The 20,871-nt window shown below is 47.4% G+C and overlaps 1 protein-coding gene across 2 annotated transcripts in view; it reads left to right on the forward strand.

The window, feature by feature from the left end:
• The window catches only part of LOC139233174 (adenylate kinase isoenzyme 1-like), a 220,494-nt gene that overhangs the window by 67,102 nt on the left and 132,521 nt on the right, over nt 1-20,871 (forward strand). For both annotated transcript variants that reach the window (XM_070863777.1, XM_070863778.1), the window contains one exon: nt 14,125-14,209. In XM_070863777.1, the coding sequence (XP_070719878.1) occupies nt 14,125-14,209 (85 nt within the window). The remainder of the gene's footprint in view (nt 1-14,124; nt 14,210-20,871) is intronic.

Genomic DNA, 20,871 nt, shown 5'->3' on the forward strand with positions numbered 1-20,871 from the left:
AGAGTGGATAGGAAGGACCTATTTCCTTTAGCAGAGGGGTCAACAGCTAGAGGGCATAGATTTAAAGTAATTGGTAGGAAGTTTTGAGGGTATTTGTGGGAAATTTCTTCACCCAGATGGTGGTGGGGGTCTGGAACTCACTGCTTGAAAGGGTGGTAGAGGCAGAAACCCTCACCACATTTAAAAAGTACTTGATGTGCACATGAAGTGCTGTAACCTACAGGGCTATGGAACAAGAGCTGGAAAGTGGAATTAGACTGGATAGCTCTTTGTCGGCCGGCACGGACACAATGGACTGAAATGACCTCCTTCCATGCTGTAAATTTCTATGATCCTGTGATTCTCTCACACTCCACTCCACTGAGATATCATAGCAACAGGAGTAGGCCATTCAGCCCCTCGAGCTGATCCTAAGGAAGGTTGAACCCACAACCTTCTGACACAGAACAACAACAACTTGTATTTATATAGCGCCTGTAACATAGTGAAACGTTCCCAAGGTGCTTCACAGGAGTGTTACGAGATTAAAAATTTGAAGCAGGAAAGCTAGCAGCCGAGCCAAGTTGCCTATTATAAACGAGGATGACTCTTGCTCCCATATCTTCAGCCACAGGCAGAAATCTCACACTCACCATCCATTTAGCCATGCAACATTGAGAAACTTAACACAAAACATCCAAAGTGTGAAGAGCAGTCGGAACGTCCCTTCTTGTGTGTGCGTGAAGCAGTGGTGGGATATTGGGACATACGAGATACACGTCCATCTCTATACACCTGAGAGAGAACCACTGTACTTCCAGCTATTGCGACTTCATTCCTGCAAGAGCCAGGATGCTTTTAAATGCCCACCTGCCAGGTTTCTGCTGAGCGACTCGGGATAAAATCCCCCCCCCCCCCCCCCTCCACATGGTGACTGTCGCAACTGAAGGATGAACAACTGTCTCATCGCAGCAGATTTTATTATGTCACCATTTTCAGTAGCGTGTCGGGAAATCCTAAAGATGTGGTGTGTGTGTGAGCATCTCGGATTTAATTTGCCTTTTACCAACAGAAGGATTAAGTAGGCTTATCGATTAGAGAAATGCTCCTTTGATTTTCAGTGAGCCTGTAGGTAGACTTCTAGTAATATAGGGAGTCATAGAATTATAGAATGGTTAAACATAGAAACATAGAAGGAGGCCATTCGGCCCGTCGAGCTCATGCCGGCTCTCTGCAAAAGCACTTCAGCTAGTCCCACCTCCCTGCCCGTTCCCTGTAGCCCTGCAAATATTTTTTCTTCAGGTACTTATCCAACTCCCTTTTGAAAGCCACGATTGAGACTGCCTCCACTACCCTTTCAGGCAGCGCATTCCAACTGCACAAAAAAGCTTTTCCTCATGTTGAATTTGGCTCGTCTGCCAATCACCTTAAATCTGTGTCCTCTGGTTCTCGACCCTTCCGCCAATGGGAACCGTTTCTATCTACTCTGTCTAGAAGAGTTTGTCTAATCTAGTCTATCTACTGTCACCCAGAGTGTCAAAATTGCCCCCATTGTCTCTTTGTTAAGATGAAAGTTGTTACTAGGCATTATGTTCTCGTTGTCTAGTTTGTTACAAGGCAGCAATACATCAAAGGGTTCAGCTAAAGCAATAAATATAGCTACGTTTAAGTGGTGTAACAATGTCACAACAACAGTTGGAGTCTGCTGAGTCAGAGACATTCAATCTAAATATTATTTGAATAAGCTACAATGCTGTTTTATGAGGATTTCTAAATGCTCTCTGGTTCACTCCATGTCTCATCAGTTTCATCAGAACATAAGAAATAGGAGCAGGAGTAGGCCATTGGCCCCTCGGGCCTGCTCCGCCATTCAATAAGATCATGACTTATTGATCCTGGGCTCAGCTCCACTTCCCTGCCCGCTCCCCATAACCCTACACTCCCTTATTGTTCAAAAATCCATCTATCTCCACCTTAAATATATTCAATGACCCAGCCTCCACTGCTCTCTGGGGCAGAGAATTCCACAGATTTACATCCCTCTGAGAGAAGAAATTCCTCCTCATCTCAGTTCTAAATGGGTGACCCCCTTATTCTTAAACTACGTCCCTAAAGTATTCAGTATGTAATTTAGTAATATGGGGGTCGGGATTTCTCTGGAGCCGGTTCGCGACCCGCTGGTGTGTCAACACCCCCCCGCCACCCCCCTCCCCACCCCTGCTACCCCATCTCTGCCCGCAGCGCTGACCCTGACAGGGTTGACGGGATCAGTGGGTAAATATCCAATTAAAATAGCTTAACAAGGCAAACGAAAGGGGCGCACTTTGTACCACTTAGGGCACTTCACTGGCAGCCGCCTGCCCCTGCGCAATGTTCCCTTTAATTATTTTTTAGGTTTGTGGCCCCTTTAAATAGCGTGCATGCGTGGCTGCACAGCTTAAATGGAGCATTGGCCCTGTGTGCCCGCAATATTGGGACCACTGCTGTTCACCATTCATATAAATGATTTGGACGCGGGCATCTGAAATGCAATTTCAATATTTGCGGATGATGCCAAATTGAGGCGGTGGTTAATACAGAGGAACATAAGAACATAAGAATTAGGAACAGAAGTCGGCCATCTAGCCCCTCGAGCCTGCTCCACCATTCAATAAGATCATGGCTGATCTGGTCGTGGACTCAGCTCCACTTACCCGCCCGCTCCCCGTAACCCTTAATTCCCTTATTGCTTAAAAATCTATCTATCTGTGATTTGAATACATTCAATGAGCTAGCCTCAACTGCTTCCTTGGGCAGAGAATTCCACAGATTCACAACCCTCTGGGAGAAGAAATTCCTTCTCAACTCGGTTTTAAATTGGTTCCTCCGTATTTTGAGGCTGTGCCCCCTAGTTCTAGTCTCCCGACCAGTGGAAACAACCTCTCTGCCTCTATCTTGTCTATCCCTTTCATGATTTTAAATGTTTCTATAAGATCACCCCTCATCCTTCTGAACTCCAACGAGTAAAGACCCAGTCTACTCAATCTATCATCATAAGGTAATCCCCTCATTTCTCGAATCAGCCTAGTGAATCGTCTCTGTACCCCTTCCAAAGCCAGTATATCCTTCCTTAAGTAAGGTGACCAAAACTGCACGCAGTACTCCAGGTGCGGCCTTACCAATACCTTATACAGTTGCAGCAACACCTCCCTGCTTTTGTACTCCATCCCTTTCGCAATGAAGGCCAACATTCCATTTGCCTTCCTGATTACCTGCTGCACCTGCAAACTAACCTTTTGGGATTCATACACAAGGACCCCCAGGTCCCTCTGCACCGCAGCATGTTGTAATTTCTCCCCATTCAAATAATATTCCCTTTACTGTTTTTTTTCCCCAAGGTGGATGACCTCACACTTTCCGACATTGTATTCCATCTGCCAAACCTTAGCCCATTCGCTTAACCTATCCAAATCTCCTTGTAGCCTCTCTGAGTCCTCTACACAACCCGCTTTCCCACTAACCTTAGTGTCATCTGCAAATTTTGTTGCACTACACTCTGTCCCCTCCTCTAGGTCATCTATGTATATTGTAAACAGTTGTGGTCCCAGCACTGATCCCTGTGGCACACCACTAACCACTGATTTCCAACCGGAAAAGGACCCATTTATCCCGACTCTCTGCTTTCTATTCGCCAGCCAATTCTCTATCCATGCTAATACATTTCCTCTGACTCCGCGTACCTTTATCTTCTGCAGTAACCTTTTGTGTGGCACCTTATCGAATGCCTTTTGGAAATCTAAATACACCACATCCATCGGTACACCTCTATCCACCATGCTCGTTATATCCTCAAAGAATTCCAGTAAGTTAGTTAAACATGATTTCCCTTTCATGAATCCATGCTGCGTCTGCTTGATTGCACTATTCCTATCCAGATGTCCCGCTATTTCTTCCTTAATGATAGTTTCAAGCATTTTCCCCACTACAGATGTTAAATTAACTGGCCTATAGTTACCTGCCTTTTGTCTGCCCCCTTTTTTAAACAGAGGCGTTACATTAGCTACTTTCCAATCCGCTGGTACCTCCCCAGAGTCCAGAGAATTTTGGTAGATTATAACGAATGCATCTGCTATAACTTCCGCCATCTCTTTTAATACCCTGGGATGCATTTCATCAGGACCAGGGGACTTGTCTACCTTCAATCCCATTAGTCTGTCCAGCACTACCTCCCTAGTGATAGTGATCATCTCAAGGTCCTCCCTTCCCACATTCCTGTGACCAGCAATTTTTGGCATGGTTTTTGAGCCTTCTACTGTGAAGATGGAAGCAAAATAATTGTTTAAGGTCTCAGCCATTTCCACATTTCCCATTATTAAATCCCCCTTTTCATCTTCTAAGGGACCAACATTTACTTTAGTTACTCTTTTTCGTTTTATATATCTATAAAAGCTTTTACTATCTGTTTTTATGTTTTGCGCAAGTTTACCTTCGTAATCTATCTTCCCTTTCTTTATTGCTTTTTTAGTCATTCTTTGCTGTTGCTTAAAATCTTCCCAATCCTCTAGTTTCCCACTAACCTTGGCCACCTTATACGCATTGGTCTTTGATTTGATACTTTCCTTTATTTCCTTGGTTATCCACGGCTGGTTATCTCTTCTCTTGCCGCCCTTCTTTTTCACTGGAATATATTTTTGTTGCGCATTATGGAAGAGCTCCTTAAAAGTCCTCCACTGTTCCTCAATTGTGCCACCGTTTAGTCCTTGTTTCCAGTCTACTTTTGCCAACTCTGCCCTCATCCCACTGTAGTCCCCTTTGTTTAAGCATAGTACGCTCGTTTCTGACACAACTTCCTCATCCTCAATCTGTATTACAAATTCAACCATATTGTGATCACTCATTCCGAGAGGATCTTTTACGAGGAGATCATTTATTTTTTCTGTCTCGTTACACAGGACCAGATCCAAAATGGCTTGCTCCCTTGTAGGCTCTGTTACATACTGTTCTAAGAAACAATCCCATATGCATTCTATGAATTACTCCTCCAGGCTACCCCCTGCGATTTGATTTGACCAATCGATATGTAGGTTAAAATCCCCCATAACTACTGCCGTTCCTTTTTCACATGTCTCCATTATTCCCTTGATTATTGCCCGCCCCACCATGAAGTTATTATTTGGGGGCCTATAAACTACGCCGACCAGTGACTTTTTCCCCTTACTATCTCTAATCTCCACCCACAGTGACTCAACATTTTGTTCATTGGAGCCAATATCATCCCTCACAACTGCCCTGATATCATCCCTTATTAACAGAGCTACCCCACCTCCCTTCCCTTCCTGCCTATCTTTCCGAATCATCAGATACCCCTGTACGTTTAATTCCCAGTCCTGGCCACCTTGCAACCATGTCTCTGTAATGGCCACCAAATCATACCCATTTGTAATGATTTGTGCCGTCAACTCATTTACTTTATTTCTAATGCTGTGTGCATTTAGGTAAAGTGTTTTCATCCTAGTTTTTAAACCATGATTTTTAGTTTTTACCCCTCCTGCAGCCCTTTTATATTCAGTGGCCCTTTTTGTTTCTTGCCTTTGGTTTCATTGCCCTCCACTTTTACTCATCTCTTTTCTGTCTTTTGTTTTTATCTCCTTTTTGTTTCCCTCTGTCTCCCTGTATTGGTTCCCATCCCCCTGCCATATTAGTTTAACTCCTCACCAACAGCACTAGCAAACACTCCCCCTAGGACATTGGTTCCGTTCCTGCCCAAGTGCAGGCCGTCCGGTCTGTACTGGTCCCACCTCCCCCAGAACCTGTTCCAATGCCCCACGAATTTGAATCCCTCCCTGCTGCACCACTGCTCAAGCCACGTATTCATCTGTGCTATCCTGCAATTCCTACTCTGACTAGCACGTGGCACTGGTAGCAATCCCGAGATTACTACTTTTGAGGTCCTACTTTTTAATTTAACTCCTAGCTCCTTAAATTCATCTCGTAGGACCTTATCCCTTTTTTTACCTATGTCGTTGGTACCAATGTGCACCACGACAACTGGCTGTTCTCCCTCCCTTTTCAGAATGTCCTGCACTTGCTCGGAGACATCCTTGACCCTTGCACCAGGGAGGCAACATACCATCCTGGAGTCTCGATTGCGGCCGCAGAAACGCCTATCTATTCCCCTTATGATTGAATCCCCTATCACTATCGCTCTCCCACTCTTTCTTATGCCCTCCTGAACAACAGAGCCAGGAAGACTGCGACAAAATACAGAAAGATATTAATTAACATGCAGAATTGGCATGCAATTGGCAAACGAGTTTCAATATAGATGAGAGTGAGATGGTATATTTTGGTAGGAAAAATAAGGAAAATCCTTGGAAAATAAGGGGGCAAAATTGCCCTTTTTTTATAGCCTCATTAGCACCCCCAGAGGCGCTAATGGGGCGCAACAAGGTTAATGCCCAGGAAAAGGGGTCGATAGTGCCTCTGGAGAAATTGCCCCGGAGGTTTGAAGGGGCGTTGTGCCGTTAGTGCCGTGCCCGCGACTTGCGCCCCGGGCTAGTGCACATACGGCGTAGCGCTGACGTTGCCGGTGTGGCACCGGGCTCCGGAGCACGCCGCTGGACTCAACGCCAATCTACCGCCCCGGGAGCGCCCCTCCAGGGACCCGGGGCACCTCCGATCGCGCTCCGCCTCCGTTGAGGGGCGGAAGGGCCAAACTCTGCGCTGCGAGCAGAACATCCAGGCCGGGCAATAAATGTCCCAGCCCCGGAAGTTTACCGCCTCCAAACGGGGCATGGGCCAATTTCGCCTCCGAAATGTCTAGATTGGGTAGAGGAACAGGGAGGGGGCGGCGGGGTACAGATACACAGATCACTAAAGGTTGTGACACAGGTTAATAAGGGCATTAAAAATGCAACCAAAGCACTGATGTTCATTTCCAGAGGGATAGAATTGAAAAGCAGAGAAGTTATGTTAAACTTGTATAGAACCTTGATGAGACCGCATTTGGAATAGCGGGAACAGTTTTGGTCGCCATATTATAAAAAGGATATAAATGCATTGGAGAAGGTGCAAAAAGGATTTATTAGAATGATACTAGAACTGAGAGTTATACCTGTCAGGAAAGTTTGTACATAAGACTGAGGGATAGACTGATAGAGGACTTTACAACGATGAAAGGTTTTGAAAGGATAGACGTGGTGAAGATGATTTCACTTGCGGGTGAGACTAGAACGAAGGGCCGATAGTAGAATATAGTCACTAATAAATCCAATAGGGAATTCAGGAGAAACCTCTTTACCCAGAGAGTGGTGAGAATGTAGAAGTTGAGGCGAATAGCCTGGATTCCTTTAAGGGGAGGCTAGGTGAACAGATGAGGGAGAAAAGAATAGAAGGATATGCTGATGGGGTGAGACGAAGAGGGGTGGGAGGAGGTCCGTGTGGAGCATAAACACTGCATGGACTTGACTACTCCAACACACTGCTGGCTGGCCTCCCATCTTCTACCCTACATAAACTTGAGACCATCCAAAACTCAGCTGCCCATGTCCTAACTCGCCCCTCCCTATCTCTGTAATCTCCTCCAGCCCCACAATCCCCCCCGAGATGTCTACACTCCTCTAATTCTGCCCTCCTGAGCATCCCTGATTATAATCACGCAACCATCGGTGGCCGTGCCTTCTGTTGCCTCGGCCCCAAGCTCTGGAACTCCCTGCCTAAGCCTCTCCACCTCTCTACCTCTCTTTCCTCCTTAAAGACAATCCTTAAAACTCTATATAAATACAAGTTGTTGTTGCAGTAACATAACCACTAGGCTACCATATCCTTTAAGACCCATGCAGCTTTATTTTGCTCCCCTATCTTAAGAGCAGTGGAGCCTGGTTCTGAAACGCTGCTCCTCTGAGTGTTACATAGAAACATAGAAACATAGAAAATAGGTGCAGGAGTAGGCCATTCGGCTCTTCGAGCCTCCACCGCCATTCAATGAGTTCATGGCTGAACATGCAGCTTCAGTACCCCATTCCTGCTTTCTCGCCATAACCCTTGATCCCCCTAGTAGTAAGGACTACATCTAACTCCTTTTTGAATATATTTAGTGAATTGGCCTCAACAACTTTCTGTGGTAGAGAATTCCACAGGTTCACCACTCTCTGGGTGAAGAAGTTTCTCCTCATCTCGGTCCTAAATGGCTTACCCCTTATCCTTAAACTGTGACCCCTGGTTCTGGACTTCCCCAACATTGGGAACATTCTTCCTGCATCCAACCTGTCTCAACCCATCAGAATTTTAACCGTTTCTATGAGATCTCCTCTCATTCTTCTGAACTCCAGTGAATACAAGCCCAGTTGATCCAGTCTTTCTTCATATGTCAGTCCCGCCATCCCGGGAATCAGTCTGGTGAACCTTCGCTGCACTCCCTCAATAGCAAGAATGTCCTTCCTCAAGTTATGAGACCAAAACTGTACACAATACTCCAGGTGTGGTCTCACCAAGGCCCTGTACAACTGTAGCAACACCTCCCTGCCCCTGTACTCAAATCCCCTCGCTATGAAGGCCAACATGCCATTTGCTTTCTTACAGCAAGTGGATGCTGTAATGTATGCACTGTGAGCATGATTTGTTGAGCTGTTGAGTTGGGAGTGGCTTGGCCAGTCACGTGATATTCACAAGACTCAATAAAACCCCAGCCGGTTGGGTTCGGGGGAATCCACGATGAGGCAGGTGGTTGTGAGCCTGGTGGATGAACTGGTGATGTGTAGTGCGATTGTTAAACCGTTTGCTAATAAACCAACTTAATAGCAATGTGTTGCTATAAATTCTTAAACAAAGAGCCCATGAAGCAAACACGTTACAGCTGCTGAGAGTCTGTGGAAATAATGGGGAAGGCTGCATCTGGCTGATCTTCCTTTTTAAGAGCCATTTTAGTGCTTGTTTAATCCTGGATTCTCTCAGCCGTTGCTGCTTCAAGAGGACGCCACAGAGCAGTTGGCAGTAAATGTGCCCAAGTGCCTCGATGCCGGTGGGGGGGGTTGAACATACTGTGGCACAGTCGTCCTGCTGAGCATGTTTCTGCTCATTGGAGCTGCTCGCCTGCAATAACACCGAGAGAACGCTGCAAGACACTCAGCAGGCCAGGCGGTACGGGTGGAGCGAGAAAGAGAGAGTTAGAGAAATTCGGTTTGTTACGCCAACCGCTAGCACCGGCTCGGTGTCAAATTTTGAAATCTCATAATACTCCTGTGAAGGGTCTTGGGATGTTTCGCTACGTTATCATCATCATCATAGGCAGTCCCTCGAAGCCAGGATGACTTGCTTCCACGCCAAAAAGGGATGAGTTCACAGGTGTCTCAATGAAGGACCTAATATTCCGGATCCCGAACTACGTCGTGAAGGGTGGAAGATGCCTGTGCTTGGATTTTTTTAACGTATGGTGGCCGTTGCACACCAGCCACCACACGGGCTTGACAGAGCGAGGTCTTGGTCCCGTGGCAAGGGTTAACCAGGACGGTACTGGAGACCAGCTCTGCTGCACTGACCTAACGCGCACACGTATCGCTGGGCTGGGCCCGTGCTGCCCCTGGACCCTCGCCTCTTCTGGGCCCCAGATTCACGCCTCTCCTGGGCCCCGGTCACTTCCCTCTACGGACTCTTGCCGCTCCTTCGCCCCTGCTGCTGTGCCTGCCCCGCACTGCAACCAGCTCCCTGCAGTGGTATGCCACCAATGGCCTCGGCCTGCTGATGGTCTCACAGGCCGGGATCGCGCCGATTTCCGGGCTGGGCCGCCGCATACTGCTCCCTCCAATGGCCCTGGCCTGCTTCGTATTCTACATGCAGCAGCACCGATGTAGGGCCCTGGCGTAGTGTAGCAGAACGCGTGGGCATCGGAGCTAGGTCCCGGCGCTAAAAACAGTTTAGGACGCTATATAAATACAAGTTGTTGCTGTTGTCCCTGTTTTATGGGCTTAAAATGGGTGCAGTGGGGGCCCAAATTCGGAGACTCGCATCCAAAATGGCACCTCAATGATGTCCGGCCCGATATTGGGTCGAGCCATTTTTACAGGCATTCTCGGCGGCCGCCTAAAACTGGCATTCTGTCCCTTACACGCGTTCCGCTGGCACCAAAAGATCAATGGCTTTTTTTGAATAAAACGCGAAACAAATTGTTGTGGTGCAGCCCGGAGGAGACGAAGGAGTGCCCGCTCCCCCATCCCGACTCCACAACACCCTCTCCTGGGACTTGCCAATGCCGGCGAGGCGAGCAGCCTAGAATGAATTGCTTCGAATGTGCGGGCTGTCCGAGCTGCCATCAGTGGCGGGTCGGGGCCATAAAAGGAGCGGCGAGCGGCGGCCCATGGGCAGCGTGGCGGCGTTCCACGTCAAGGTACGGTGCGAGCTGGTGCAGGAGGGCGACGGCAGCCAAGAGCGACGTCAAGGTCCAGGTCGGTGATTGCAGCGCGGGCAGGTGCAGCAGGAGCGGCGAGGTCGGGGCGAAGGAGCGGCGAGGTCGGGGCGAAGGAGCGGCGAGAGGTTGTAGAGGGACGCGATCGGGGCCCAGGGGAGGCGCGAGTTCGGGGCCCAGAAGAGGCGAGGGCCCAGGGGGCAGCACGGGCCCAGCCCACACTGCGATATGTGTGTGCGCACTAGGTCCTTGCAGAAGAGCTGGTCTCCAGGCGTCTTGTTTAATCCTCGCCACTGGAACAAGACCGAGCTCATGTCAAGCCCGTGTGGTGGCTGGTGTGCAACGGCCGCCCCACATTAAAAAAATCCACGCACAAGCAACGTCCACCCTTCAACATGTAGTTTGGAATACTAGGTCCTCCATTGAAACACCTGTGAACTCATCCCTTTTTGGCGTGGAAGCAAGTCATCCTCGATACGAGGGGCTGCCTATGATGATGATGTCTGAGGAGGCCCAATTAATATTAATCAGGCCCAAGGCCCAGTTTCGGGCCTACCTCTGGCTTCCCGGCGATTGCCCCACCTCCGCCTACATGCTCGCCAAACCGGGCGCCGATAAATTTATACCCTTCTATAGATATGTGAAGATATTAAAGATATCTTACAGATATCTTATAATTATTAAAAGCTTCTATAGATATGTGAAGAAAGAAAGATTAGTGAAGACAAATGTAGGTCCCATGCAGTCAGATTCAGGTGACTTTATAATGGGGAACAAAGAAATGGCAGACCAGTTGAACAAATATTTTGGTTCTGTCTTCACGAAGGAAGACACAAATAACCTTCCGGAAGTACTAGGGGACTGAGGGTCTAGTGAGAAGAACCGAAGGATATCCTTACAAGGCGGGAAATTGTGTTCGGGAAATTGATGGGATTGAAGACTGATAAATCCCCGGGGCCTGATAGTCTGCATCCCAGAGTACTTAAGGAAGTGGCCCTAGAAATAGTGGATGCATTGGTGATCATTTTCCAACAGTCTATCAACTCTGGATCGGTTCCTATGGACTGGAGGGTAACTAATGTAACACCACTTTTTTTAAAAAGGAGGGAGAGAGAAAACGGGTAATTATCGACCGGTTAGCCTGACATCAGTAATGGGAAAAATGTTGGAATCATTTATTAAAGATGAAATAACAGTGCATTTGGAAAGTAGTGACAGGATCTGTCCAAGTCAGCATGGATTTATGAAAGGGAAATCATGCTTGACAGATCTTCTGGAATTTTTTGAGGATGTAACCAGTAGAGTGGACAAGGGAGAACCAGTAGATGTGGTTTATTTGAACTTTCAAAAGGCTTTTGACAAGGTCCCACACAAGAGATTGGTGTGCAAAATTAAAGCACATGGTATTGGGGGTAATGTACTGACGTGGATAGAGAACTGGTTGGCAGACAGGAAGCAGAGAGTCGGGATAAATGGGTCCTTTTCAGAATGGCAGACAGTGACTAGTGGGGTGCCGCAGGACTCAGTGCTGGGACCCCAGCTATTTACAATATACATTAATGATTTAGATGAAGGAATTGAGTGTAATATCTCCAAGTTTGCAGATGACACTAAACTGGGTGGCGGAGTGAGCTGTGAGGAGGACGCTAAGAGGCTGCAGGGTGACTTGGACAGATTAGGTGAGTGGGCAAATGCATGGCAGATGCAGTATAATGTGGATAAATGTGAGGTTATCCACTTTGGTGGCAAAAACACGAAGGCAGAATATTATCTGAATGGCGGCAGATTAGGAAAAGGGGAGGTGCAACGAGACCTGGGTGTCATAGTGCATCAGTCATTGAAAGTTGGCATGCAGGTACAGCAGGCGGTGAAGAAGGCAAATGGTATGTTGGCCTTCATAGCTACGGGATTTGAGTATAGGAGCAGGGGGGTCTTACTGCAGTTGTACAGGACCTTGGCGAGGCCTCACCTGGAATATTGTGTTCAGTTTTGTTCTCCTAATCTGAGGAAGGACATTCTTGCTATTGAGGGAGTGCAGCAAAGGATCACCAGACTGATTCCCGGGATGGCTGGACTGACATATGAGGAGAGACTGGATCAACTGGGCCTTTGTTCACTGGAGTTTAGAAGAATGAGAGGGGATCTCATAGAAACATATAAAATTCTGACAGGACTGGACAGGTTAGATGCAGGAAGAATGTTCCCGATGTTGGGGAAGTCCAGAACCAGGGGACACAGTCTAAGGATAAGGGGTAAGCCATTTAGGACCGAGATGAGGAGAAACTTCTTCACCCAGAGAGTTGTTAACCTGTGGAATTCCCTGCCACAGAGAGTTGTTGATGCCAGTTCATTGGATATATTCAAGAGGGAGTTAGATATGGCCCTTACGGCTAAATGGATCAAGGGGTATGGAGAGAAAGCAGGAAAGGGGTACTGAGGTGAATGATCAGCCATAATCTTATTGAATGGTGGTGCAGGCTTGAAGGGCCGAATGACCTATTCCTGCACCTATTTTCTATGTTTCTATGTTTCTACCCTCATTGCATCCTTGACAACGAGGGTCCGGTCGGCCATTCAAATGTAGAGGGCAAAACAAGGCAGACTTCCCCCTCTCATCGCCTGGTATCCGCGCGTACACAACCTTCCAGCAGAGGGCACTAGACGACAATGAGGAGCAGAAGCCCGGGCTGGCTTTCCAGTCCCAAGCCTGTCAACTATCGGGTTCAAGGCCGTTGCTGGGCTGAGGCGGCTAACTCAGCACACACCAGGGTTCAAGTCTGGAATTTTTCTGGCCTGCCTCGCTCGGTATCACTCCCTTTGCCCTACCGTTGGCAGCTGTACCTTCAGCCGTTTTGGCCCCAAGCTCTGGAGTTCCATCTCTCCAAATCTCTTTGCCTCTCTACCTCTCTCTCTCTCCCACCCCCTTTAAGACATTGCTTAAAACCTACCTCTTTGACCGAGCTGTTGGGTCACCTGTTCTCATCTCTCCATCTTTGTGTCAGTTGTGGCTCAGTGGGTAACACTCTCGCCTCTGAGTCAGAAGGTTATGGGTTTAAGTCCCACTCCACAAACTTGTAGCACAAAAAAATCTAAAGCTGACCCTCCCAGTGCAGTGCTGAGGGAGTGCTGCACTGTCGGAGGTGCCGTCTTTCGGATGAGACGTTAAACTGAGGCCCCGTCTGCTCTCTCAGGTGGATGTAAAAGATCCCATGGCACTATTTGGAAGAAGAGCAGGGGAGTTATCCCCGGTGTCCTGGCCAATATTTATCCCGCAATTAACGTAACGAAAAAACAGATCATCTGGAAATTATCATATTGCTGTGTGTGGGAGCTTGCCGTGTGCAAATTGGCTGCTGCGTTTCCCACATTACAACAGTGACAACACTCCAAAAGTACTTCAATGGCTGTAAAGCGCTTTCGGATGTATGGTGGTTGTGAAAGGCGCTATATAAATGCAAGTCTTTCTTTTTTACTCTGGCGACCATGCCGAGAGAAGTGGGGTGTTCCGAACAAGGGAACATAACCTTAAAGTTAGCGCTCGGCCGTTCAAGGCTGAGGTCTTTCCTTTTGGCTCAGTCTCAGTTATATGTCTGATAACGCTCCTCTGCCTTGAGATGTTTTACTAGGTTGAGATCGCTCTATAAATGCAAGTTGTTGTAGCTGCTGTGGGGCATTTACCAACGAGCCAGGATGGTCGGGGGTGTTCTCCGACTCTGGTGATGCGGAAGATTAATTTTTCCTTACTTATTTCCCCCGCTGTGTTCCAGTTGGACGCCGATCGGGAAGAGGATGAAATATTCAGTGACATCAATGCCGTGGTGGCGGAGAGGCTGTTCCCAGCAGGAAGAGACGGTAAGGACAGATATCTGGTAAATTCACCGTGACCTTTCTCGAACCCACAACACAGGAAACTCCAAGGGTGTTGCGACACCAAACAGGAAGGGATTATTGGAAGCCGTTCCTTAGTCAACAGATTACCTTTGAACAGAGACAAGCTTGTTTGTTTTTTTCCGAGTCAAACAGAAGTGCTTTGGTTTCTCTGATGAATAATACTTACACCTCTGAGAATGTTAGGTGAATAGAAAGAGGGGAGCCTCGTGTGGAGCATAATCACCAGCCAAAAGGTCTGTTTCTGTGCTGCACATTCTATGTAATTCTACATAATTCATCTCACGTCGAACTGTTTAGGACAACTGTTTAGGAGAGCTGTGCAACCCTTTTTTTTCCAATCGCACAGGGGTAATATATTAGCATGGATGGAGGATTGGTTAACTAACAGAAACCAGAGAGTTGGGATAAATGGGTCATTTTCCGGTTGGCAAACAGTGACTAGTGCTGGGTCCTCAACTATGTACAATCTATATTAATGACTTGGATGAAGGGACCGAGCGTAATGTAGCCAAGTTTGCTGATGATACAAAGCTGGGTGGGAAAGCAAATTGTGAGGAGGACACAACAAATCTGCAAAGGGATATAGACAGGCTAAGTGAGTGGGCAAAAATTTGGCAGATGGAGTATAATGTGGGAAAATGTGAGGTTATCCACTTTGGAAGAAATAATAGAAAAGCAAATTATAATTTAAATGGAGAAAAATTGCAAAGTGCTGCAGTACAGAGAGACCTGGTGGTCCTTGTGCATGAAACACAAAAAGTTAGTATACAGGTACAGCAAGTAATCAGGAAGGTAAATGGAATGTTGGCCTTTATTGATAGGGGGATGGAGTATAAAAGCAGAGAAGTCCTGCTACAACTGTACAGGGTATTGGTGAGGCCACACCTGGAGTACTGCGTGCAGTTTTAGTTTCCGTATTTAAGGAAGGATATACTTGCAATGGAGGCTGTTCAGAGAAGGTTCACTGGGTTGATTCCGGAGATGAGGGGGTTGACTTATGAGGATAGGTTGAATAGGTTGGGCCTCTACTCATTGGAGTTCAGAAGAATGAGAGATGATCTTACTGAAATTTATGATAATGAGGGGGCTCGACAAGGTGGATGCAGAGAGGATATTTCTACTCACAGGGGAAACTAAAACTAGGGGACATAGTCTTCGAATAAGGGACTGCCCATTTAAAACTGAGATAAGGAGGAATTTCTTCTCTCAGAGGGTTGTAAGTCTGTGAAATTCTCTGCCCCAAAGAGCTGTGGAGGCTGGGTCATCGAATATATTTAAGGCAGAGATCGATAGATTTTTGAGCGATAAGGGAATAAAGGGTTATAGGGTGCGGGCAGGGAAGTGGAGCTGAGTCCATGATCAGATCAGCCATGATCTTATTGAATGACGGAGCAGGCTCGAGGGGCCGAATGGCCTACTCCTGCTCCTATTTCTTATGTTGTTATGTACTACCAGAGTTAGTAAAGAAAGACTTGCATTTATATAGCGCCTTACACGACCCATCATCATCATCATTATAGGCCGTCCCTGGAAATGAGGATGACTTGCTTCCACGCCAAAAATGGATAAGTTCACAGGTGTTTCAATGAAGGACCTAAAATTCCAGGTCCTGAACTACATCCTGAAGGGTGGAAGATGCCTGTGCGTGGATTTTTTTAACGTGTGGTGGCCGTTGCACACCAGCCACCACACGGGGCTTGACAGAGCTAGGTCTTGGTCCAGTGTCAAGAATTACCCAAGACAACTGGAGACCTGCTCTGCTGCACACATATCTCACAGTGTGGGCTGGCCCGTGCTGCCCCTGGGCCCCTGGCCCCGAACTCTCGCCTCCCCTGGGCCACTCCTTCTGTATCTGCCCATGCTCCAATCACAGACCTGGACTTTACACGACCACTGGACCTTACAGCACCTTACAGCCAATGAAGTACTTTTTGAAGTGTAGTCACTGTTGTAATGTGGGAAACGCAGCAGCCAATTTGCACACAGCAAGCTCCCACAAGAAGCAACGTGATAACGACCAGATAATCTGTTTTTTTGTTATGTCAGTTGAGGGATAAATATTGGCCAGGACACCGGGGATAACTCCCCTGTTCTTCTACAAAATAGTGTCATGGGAACTTTTACGTCCACCTGAGAGAGCAGACGGCACCTCGGTTTAACGTCTCATCTGAAAGACAGCACCTCTGACAGTGCAGCACTCCCTCAGCACTGCACTGGGTGTATCAGCCTGGATTTTTGTGCTCAAGGCCCTGGAGCGGGACTATGAACCCACAACCTGCTGACTCAGAGGCGAGAGTGCTGCCCACTGAGCCACAGCTGACACTAGCACAGGCTAGATGGATCGAAAGGCCTATTTCTGTGCTTCAGATTCTATGTAATTCTACATAATTTACCTCATGTTGACCAGTTTCGGAGAGAGAGCTGGGACACCTTTTCTCCAAAGGGCCTCTATTTATGAAGCCCGGGACCCCGTAAACCTTTTTAACTGCTTTCTCGCCCTGCCTTGCCACCTTCACGCTTTATGCAAACATAACCCCAGGTGCTCCCCCTTTAGGATTGTACCCCTTAGTTTATATAGCCCCTCCTCATTCTTTCTACCAAAATGTATCACTTTGCACTTTTCTGCGTTAAACTTCATCTGCCATGTGCCTGCCCATTTCACCAGTCTGTCTATGTCTTCCTCAAGTTTATCACTCTCCTCCTCACTGTTCACTATACTTCCAAGTTTGTATCATCTGCAAATTTAAAAATTGTGCCCTGTACATCCACATCCAAGTCATAAATATATATCAAGAAAGGCAGAGGTCATGCTTGTTAAACATGCAAGTTCGGTTATTCGTCTTTCATTGTTTCAAACTTTTTTGTCATATAACTCTCCTGTGAAGCGCCATGGGACATTTTACTATTTTAAAGGCGCTATATAAATACAAGCTGTTGTTGTTTTGAGGCCGTGGATCGCACTGCCAGAGTTAGTGACTGAAACACAGACCACGTCAACATTTAAGAACAGGTTCCATTGTTGTTGAAGGAAAGGACAATAACAGCTAAAGGGATAGAGTCCACTTGAGATTCGGATCCTTGTGTGGGGAATAAACACCAGCGTGGGCTGGTTGGGCCGAACGGCCTTTCTCTGTGTTGCAATTGCTGTGTAATTCTGCATTCCTAATTCTGCTGCACTTGAAGTAAGCCTTGTTATAAAGTGGCAGCAACAAAGCAACAAGCCCCACTTCAATTCATGTGCAGTCTTCAATATATTTGCATTGATAAAATCATCAAGGCTCAGAGATGGAAATTTAAACTGACACTGGGACTAGTCATTTAAATATCCTGATCCGAGGGGATTAAGTGAAGGAGTACACTGAGTGAGGGGCAGAGAATTAGTCCCAGTCCTGACACCTGAATACATGATGCCGACAAGCGTCTGTTGAATACTAAATGAATCCCATACCTCATACCGTCTACAAGTGGTATACTGTGAACTCTGTTAGATGCCGCTTGACAGTAATTGCCCTTTTCTGTGACCTTATTATGGATGAGAGCCAGATAGAGCCAGATATATGTGCAGAGTATTTATGCTCCATTCTGTCCCCCAATGACTGGGCGAATGATGCTGTTCCCTCCTCAGCAGCGTTGTACTGTATTCATCCTGCAGGGGGCGCCCTCACTGTAAAATGAGATGGAGAGTATTTATATCTATTTTATGCTTTTTCACTTTCTCCCCATATCTTTGAGAGGCTTTGGGGGCAATTTTAACCCGACTCGCCAGGCGGGAATCCCATGGGATCGGGATCAATGCCGGTTTTACACGGACTTCAATGGAGATTAAAATCGGGTGAGTTCGAGCGTTATACGGGATTCCGTCAGTTTCCTGACGGGCGGGTTGGTTTAAAGTTGTCCCCTTTGTATCTGGACATTATTTTGATAAAATGTGCTGCCATGGCAACACACTCCCGACAAGATCGAGAAACATTAAAAAAGTGCTGGAAATACTCAGCGGGTCAGGCAGCATCCGTGGAGAGAGAGAAACAGAGTTAACGTTTCAGGTCGATGACCCTTCGCCAGAACTGGAAGAAGTCAGAGATGTTACAGGTTTTAAGCAAGTGCAGGGACAGGGAAAGGGGGGTGGGTGGGGGGGAGAGGAAAGAACAAATGGGAAGGTCTGTGATAGGGTGGAAGGCAGGAGAGATGAAATGACAAAAGGGATGATGGTGCATGGCAAAAGGAGATGGTAACAGGACAAGTAAAGAGACAAAAGATGAGTCTAGATAGGGTGTAAATGGGAGTATCAGAATCATCAGCAGCTGCCATGTGAAAGATGAGGGCAGAGGGTACGGTCTGAAATTGTTGAACTCGATGTTGAGTTCGGAAGGCTGTAAAGTGCCGAAACGAAAGATGAGGTGCTGTTCCTCGAGCTTGCGTTGAGCTTCATTGGAACAGTGCAGGAGGCCGAGGACGGAGAGGTCAGAGTGGGAGTGGAGAGGGGAATTAAAGTGACAGGCGACCGGAAGCTCGGGGTCACGCTTACGGACTGAACGGAGGTGTTCCACAAAGCGGTCACCCAGTCGGCTTCTGGTCTCCCAATGTAGAGGAGACCACATCATGAGCAGCGATCACAGTCGACCAAATGGCAAGAAGTCCAAGTAAATCGCTGTCTCACCTGGAAAGAGTGTTGACACTGTGTTGGTTAACTTCAAGAATCTCAAATTTCTCCTCACATCTATAGCTTCCCCGTCCCAGATATCATCCTGCTGAATTGACCCTCTACATTCTCTGTGGGATGACATCCTTTTTTTTCTAATGGGGGAAGCGGGGAGGTGGCAAACTACATATAATGTATGCACCTGTGAGTATGCTCATAGGCTTGTGGAGCTGTTGCTCTGCGCGGAGGGGATTCCTGTACGGGCTGCTCCTGTACGGGCTGCTCCTGCACACTCTCAACCTTGCCATCCTCGTCTGCCGTCCGGACACGCCATGGCGTACCATCTTGCCATCCGGAGGAGGCGGGGGTCCCCGATGGAGTGGAATCTACGCGGGAGTAGAGTGCACGCGGGGACTTGGCCTGGAGGGTGGTGCACGGAGCAGCCCTGTGCAACAAATTTTTTAAGCCGGTTCACGGGCTCCCAGGCCGCCTGCAATTTCTGCGGTCTGGAAGAGTCCGTGTTCCACGTTTTTATTGAATGTGCGAGGTTGCAGCCCCTGTTCCATTATTTAAAGGGGCTGCTCCTCAAATTCTGGCTGCACTTCAGTCCCACACTCCTGATCTTTGGGCAGCCTGTGCGGAGGGGAGCGGGCAGGTCCGAGGGCCTCCTCGTAGGACTGCTCCTGGGCACGGCCAAGGGGGCCATCAGCCGGTCCAGGCAGCGGGCGGTCGAGGGGGTCGTTCAGCCCGACTGCCTGCCTCTCTTCTGTGGGTGCATTCGAGCTAGAGTGTCCCTAGAAATGGAACATGCGGTGTCCACCGGTACGCTCGCGGCCTTCCGCGAGAGGTGGGCGCCGGAGGGACTGTCTGCCACATACACAGATTATCCAATTACATATCTGTCAGGGAGTGCCCAGTATTTATTGAAGAGTGCATGTACAGGCACATTTCATGCCTAGCACCTGCTCTCTGAATAGAGAGCCCTCGGGACGTGAAATACAAACCACACTGAGAAAGTGAGATTTAAATAAAGCATTAAATGGCCGCAAAAATTTGGGAGTTTTATAAATAGGGACACTGAGTACAAGAGTAAAGAAATAACGATGAAATTATGCAAAACTTCACCCAAATTTTAATTTGATCCAAGTTTACTGTTAAAAGGTTGATTTGTTTAATTTGTCAGTTTTGGTGCCTCCCCTTTAATCAGGGGGCACTTGACTATTGTTTGCAACAAAATAGGTGTGGAGCTGTTGTACTGTGAGCGGCTTAGCCAGTCATGTGATGTTCACAAGACTCAATAAAACCCCAGCCAGTTGGGTTCACGTTCTCCACGATGAGGTGTGCAGTTGTGAGCCTAGTGGATGAACTGGCAGTGTTCAGTTTGATTGTTAAACCTTTGCTCATAAACCAGCTAGTTCTTTACAGCAAATGTGTAACTGAATTCTTTAGCAAAGAACGCATGAAGCAAATACACACGGTGCTCCAACTGTTGGCTTAACAAAATTTTGCATAATTTCATCGTTATTTCTTTACTCTTGTACTCAGTGTCCCTATTTATAAAACTCCCAAATTTTGCAGCCATTTAATGCTTTATTTAAATCTCACTTTCTCAGTGTAGTTTGTATTTCACGCCCCGAGGCTCTCTATTCAGAGAGCAGGTGCTAGGCATGAAATGTGCCTGTACATGCACTCTTCAGTAAATACTGGGCACTCCCTGACACATATGTAATTGGATAATCTGTGTACGTGGCAAACAGTGCTATATCAACAAGAGTGCAGAGTATTGATCGTATTAAATGGCGGAGCAGGCTCGAGGGGCCGAATGGCCTACTCCTGCTCCCATTTCTTATGTTCTTATGTTGTCCCACAGCACAGAGAGCTTCTGCGTGTATGCCAATAACTCCCCCTGCAACATCTCACTTGGCCAGTTTAGGACGGAGAGCTGGAGAGATCTTTTCTTTACAAAGGGTTTTGAGGCTGTGGA

The sequence above is a fragment of the Pristiophorus japonicus genome, chromosome 20 (assembly GCF_044704955.1).
Source record: "Pristiophorus japonicus isolate sPriJap1 chromosome 20, sPriJap1.hap1, whole genome shotgun sequence".
Lineage (NCBI taxonomy): Eukaryota > Metazoa > Chordata > Chondrichthyes > Pristiophoridae > Pristiophorus > Pristiophorus japonicus.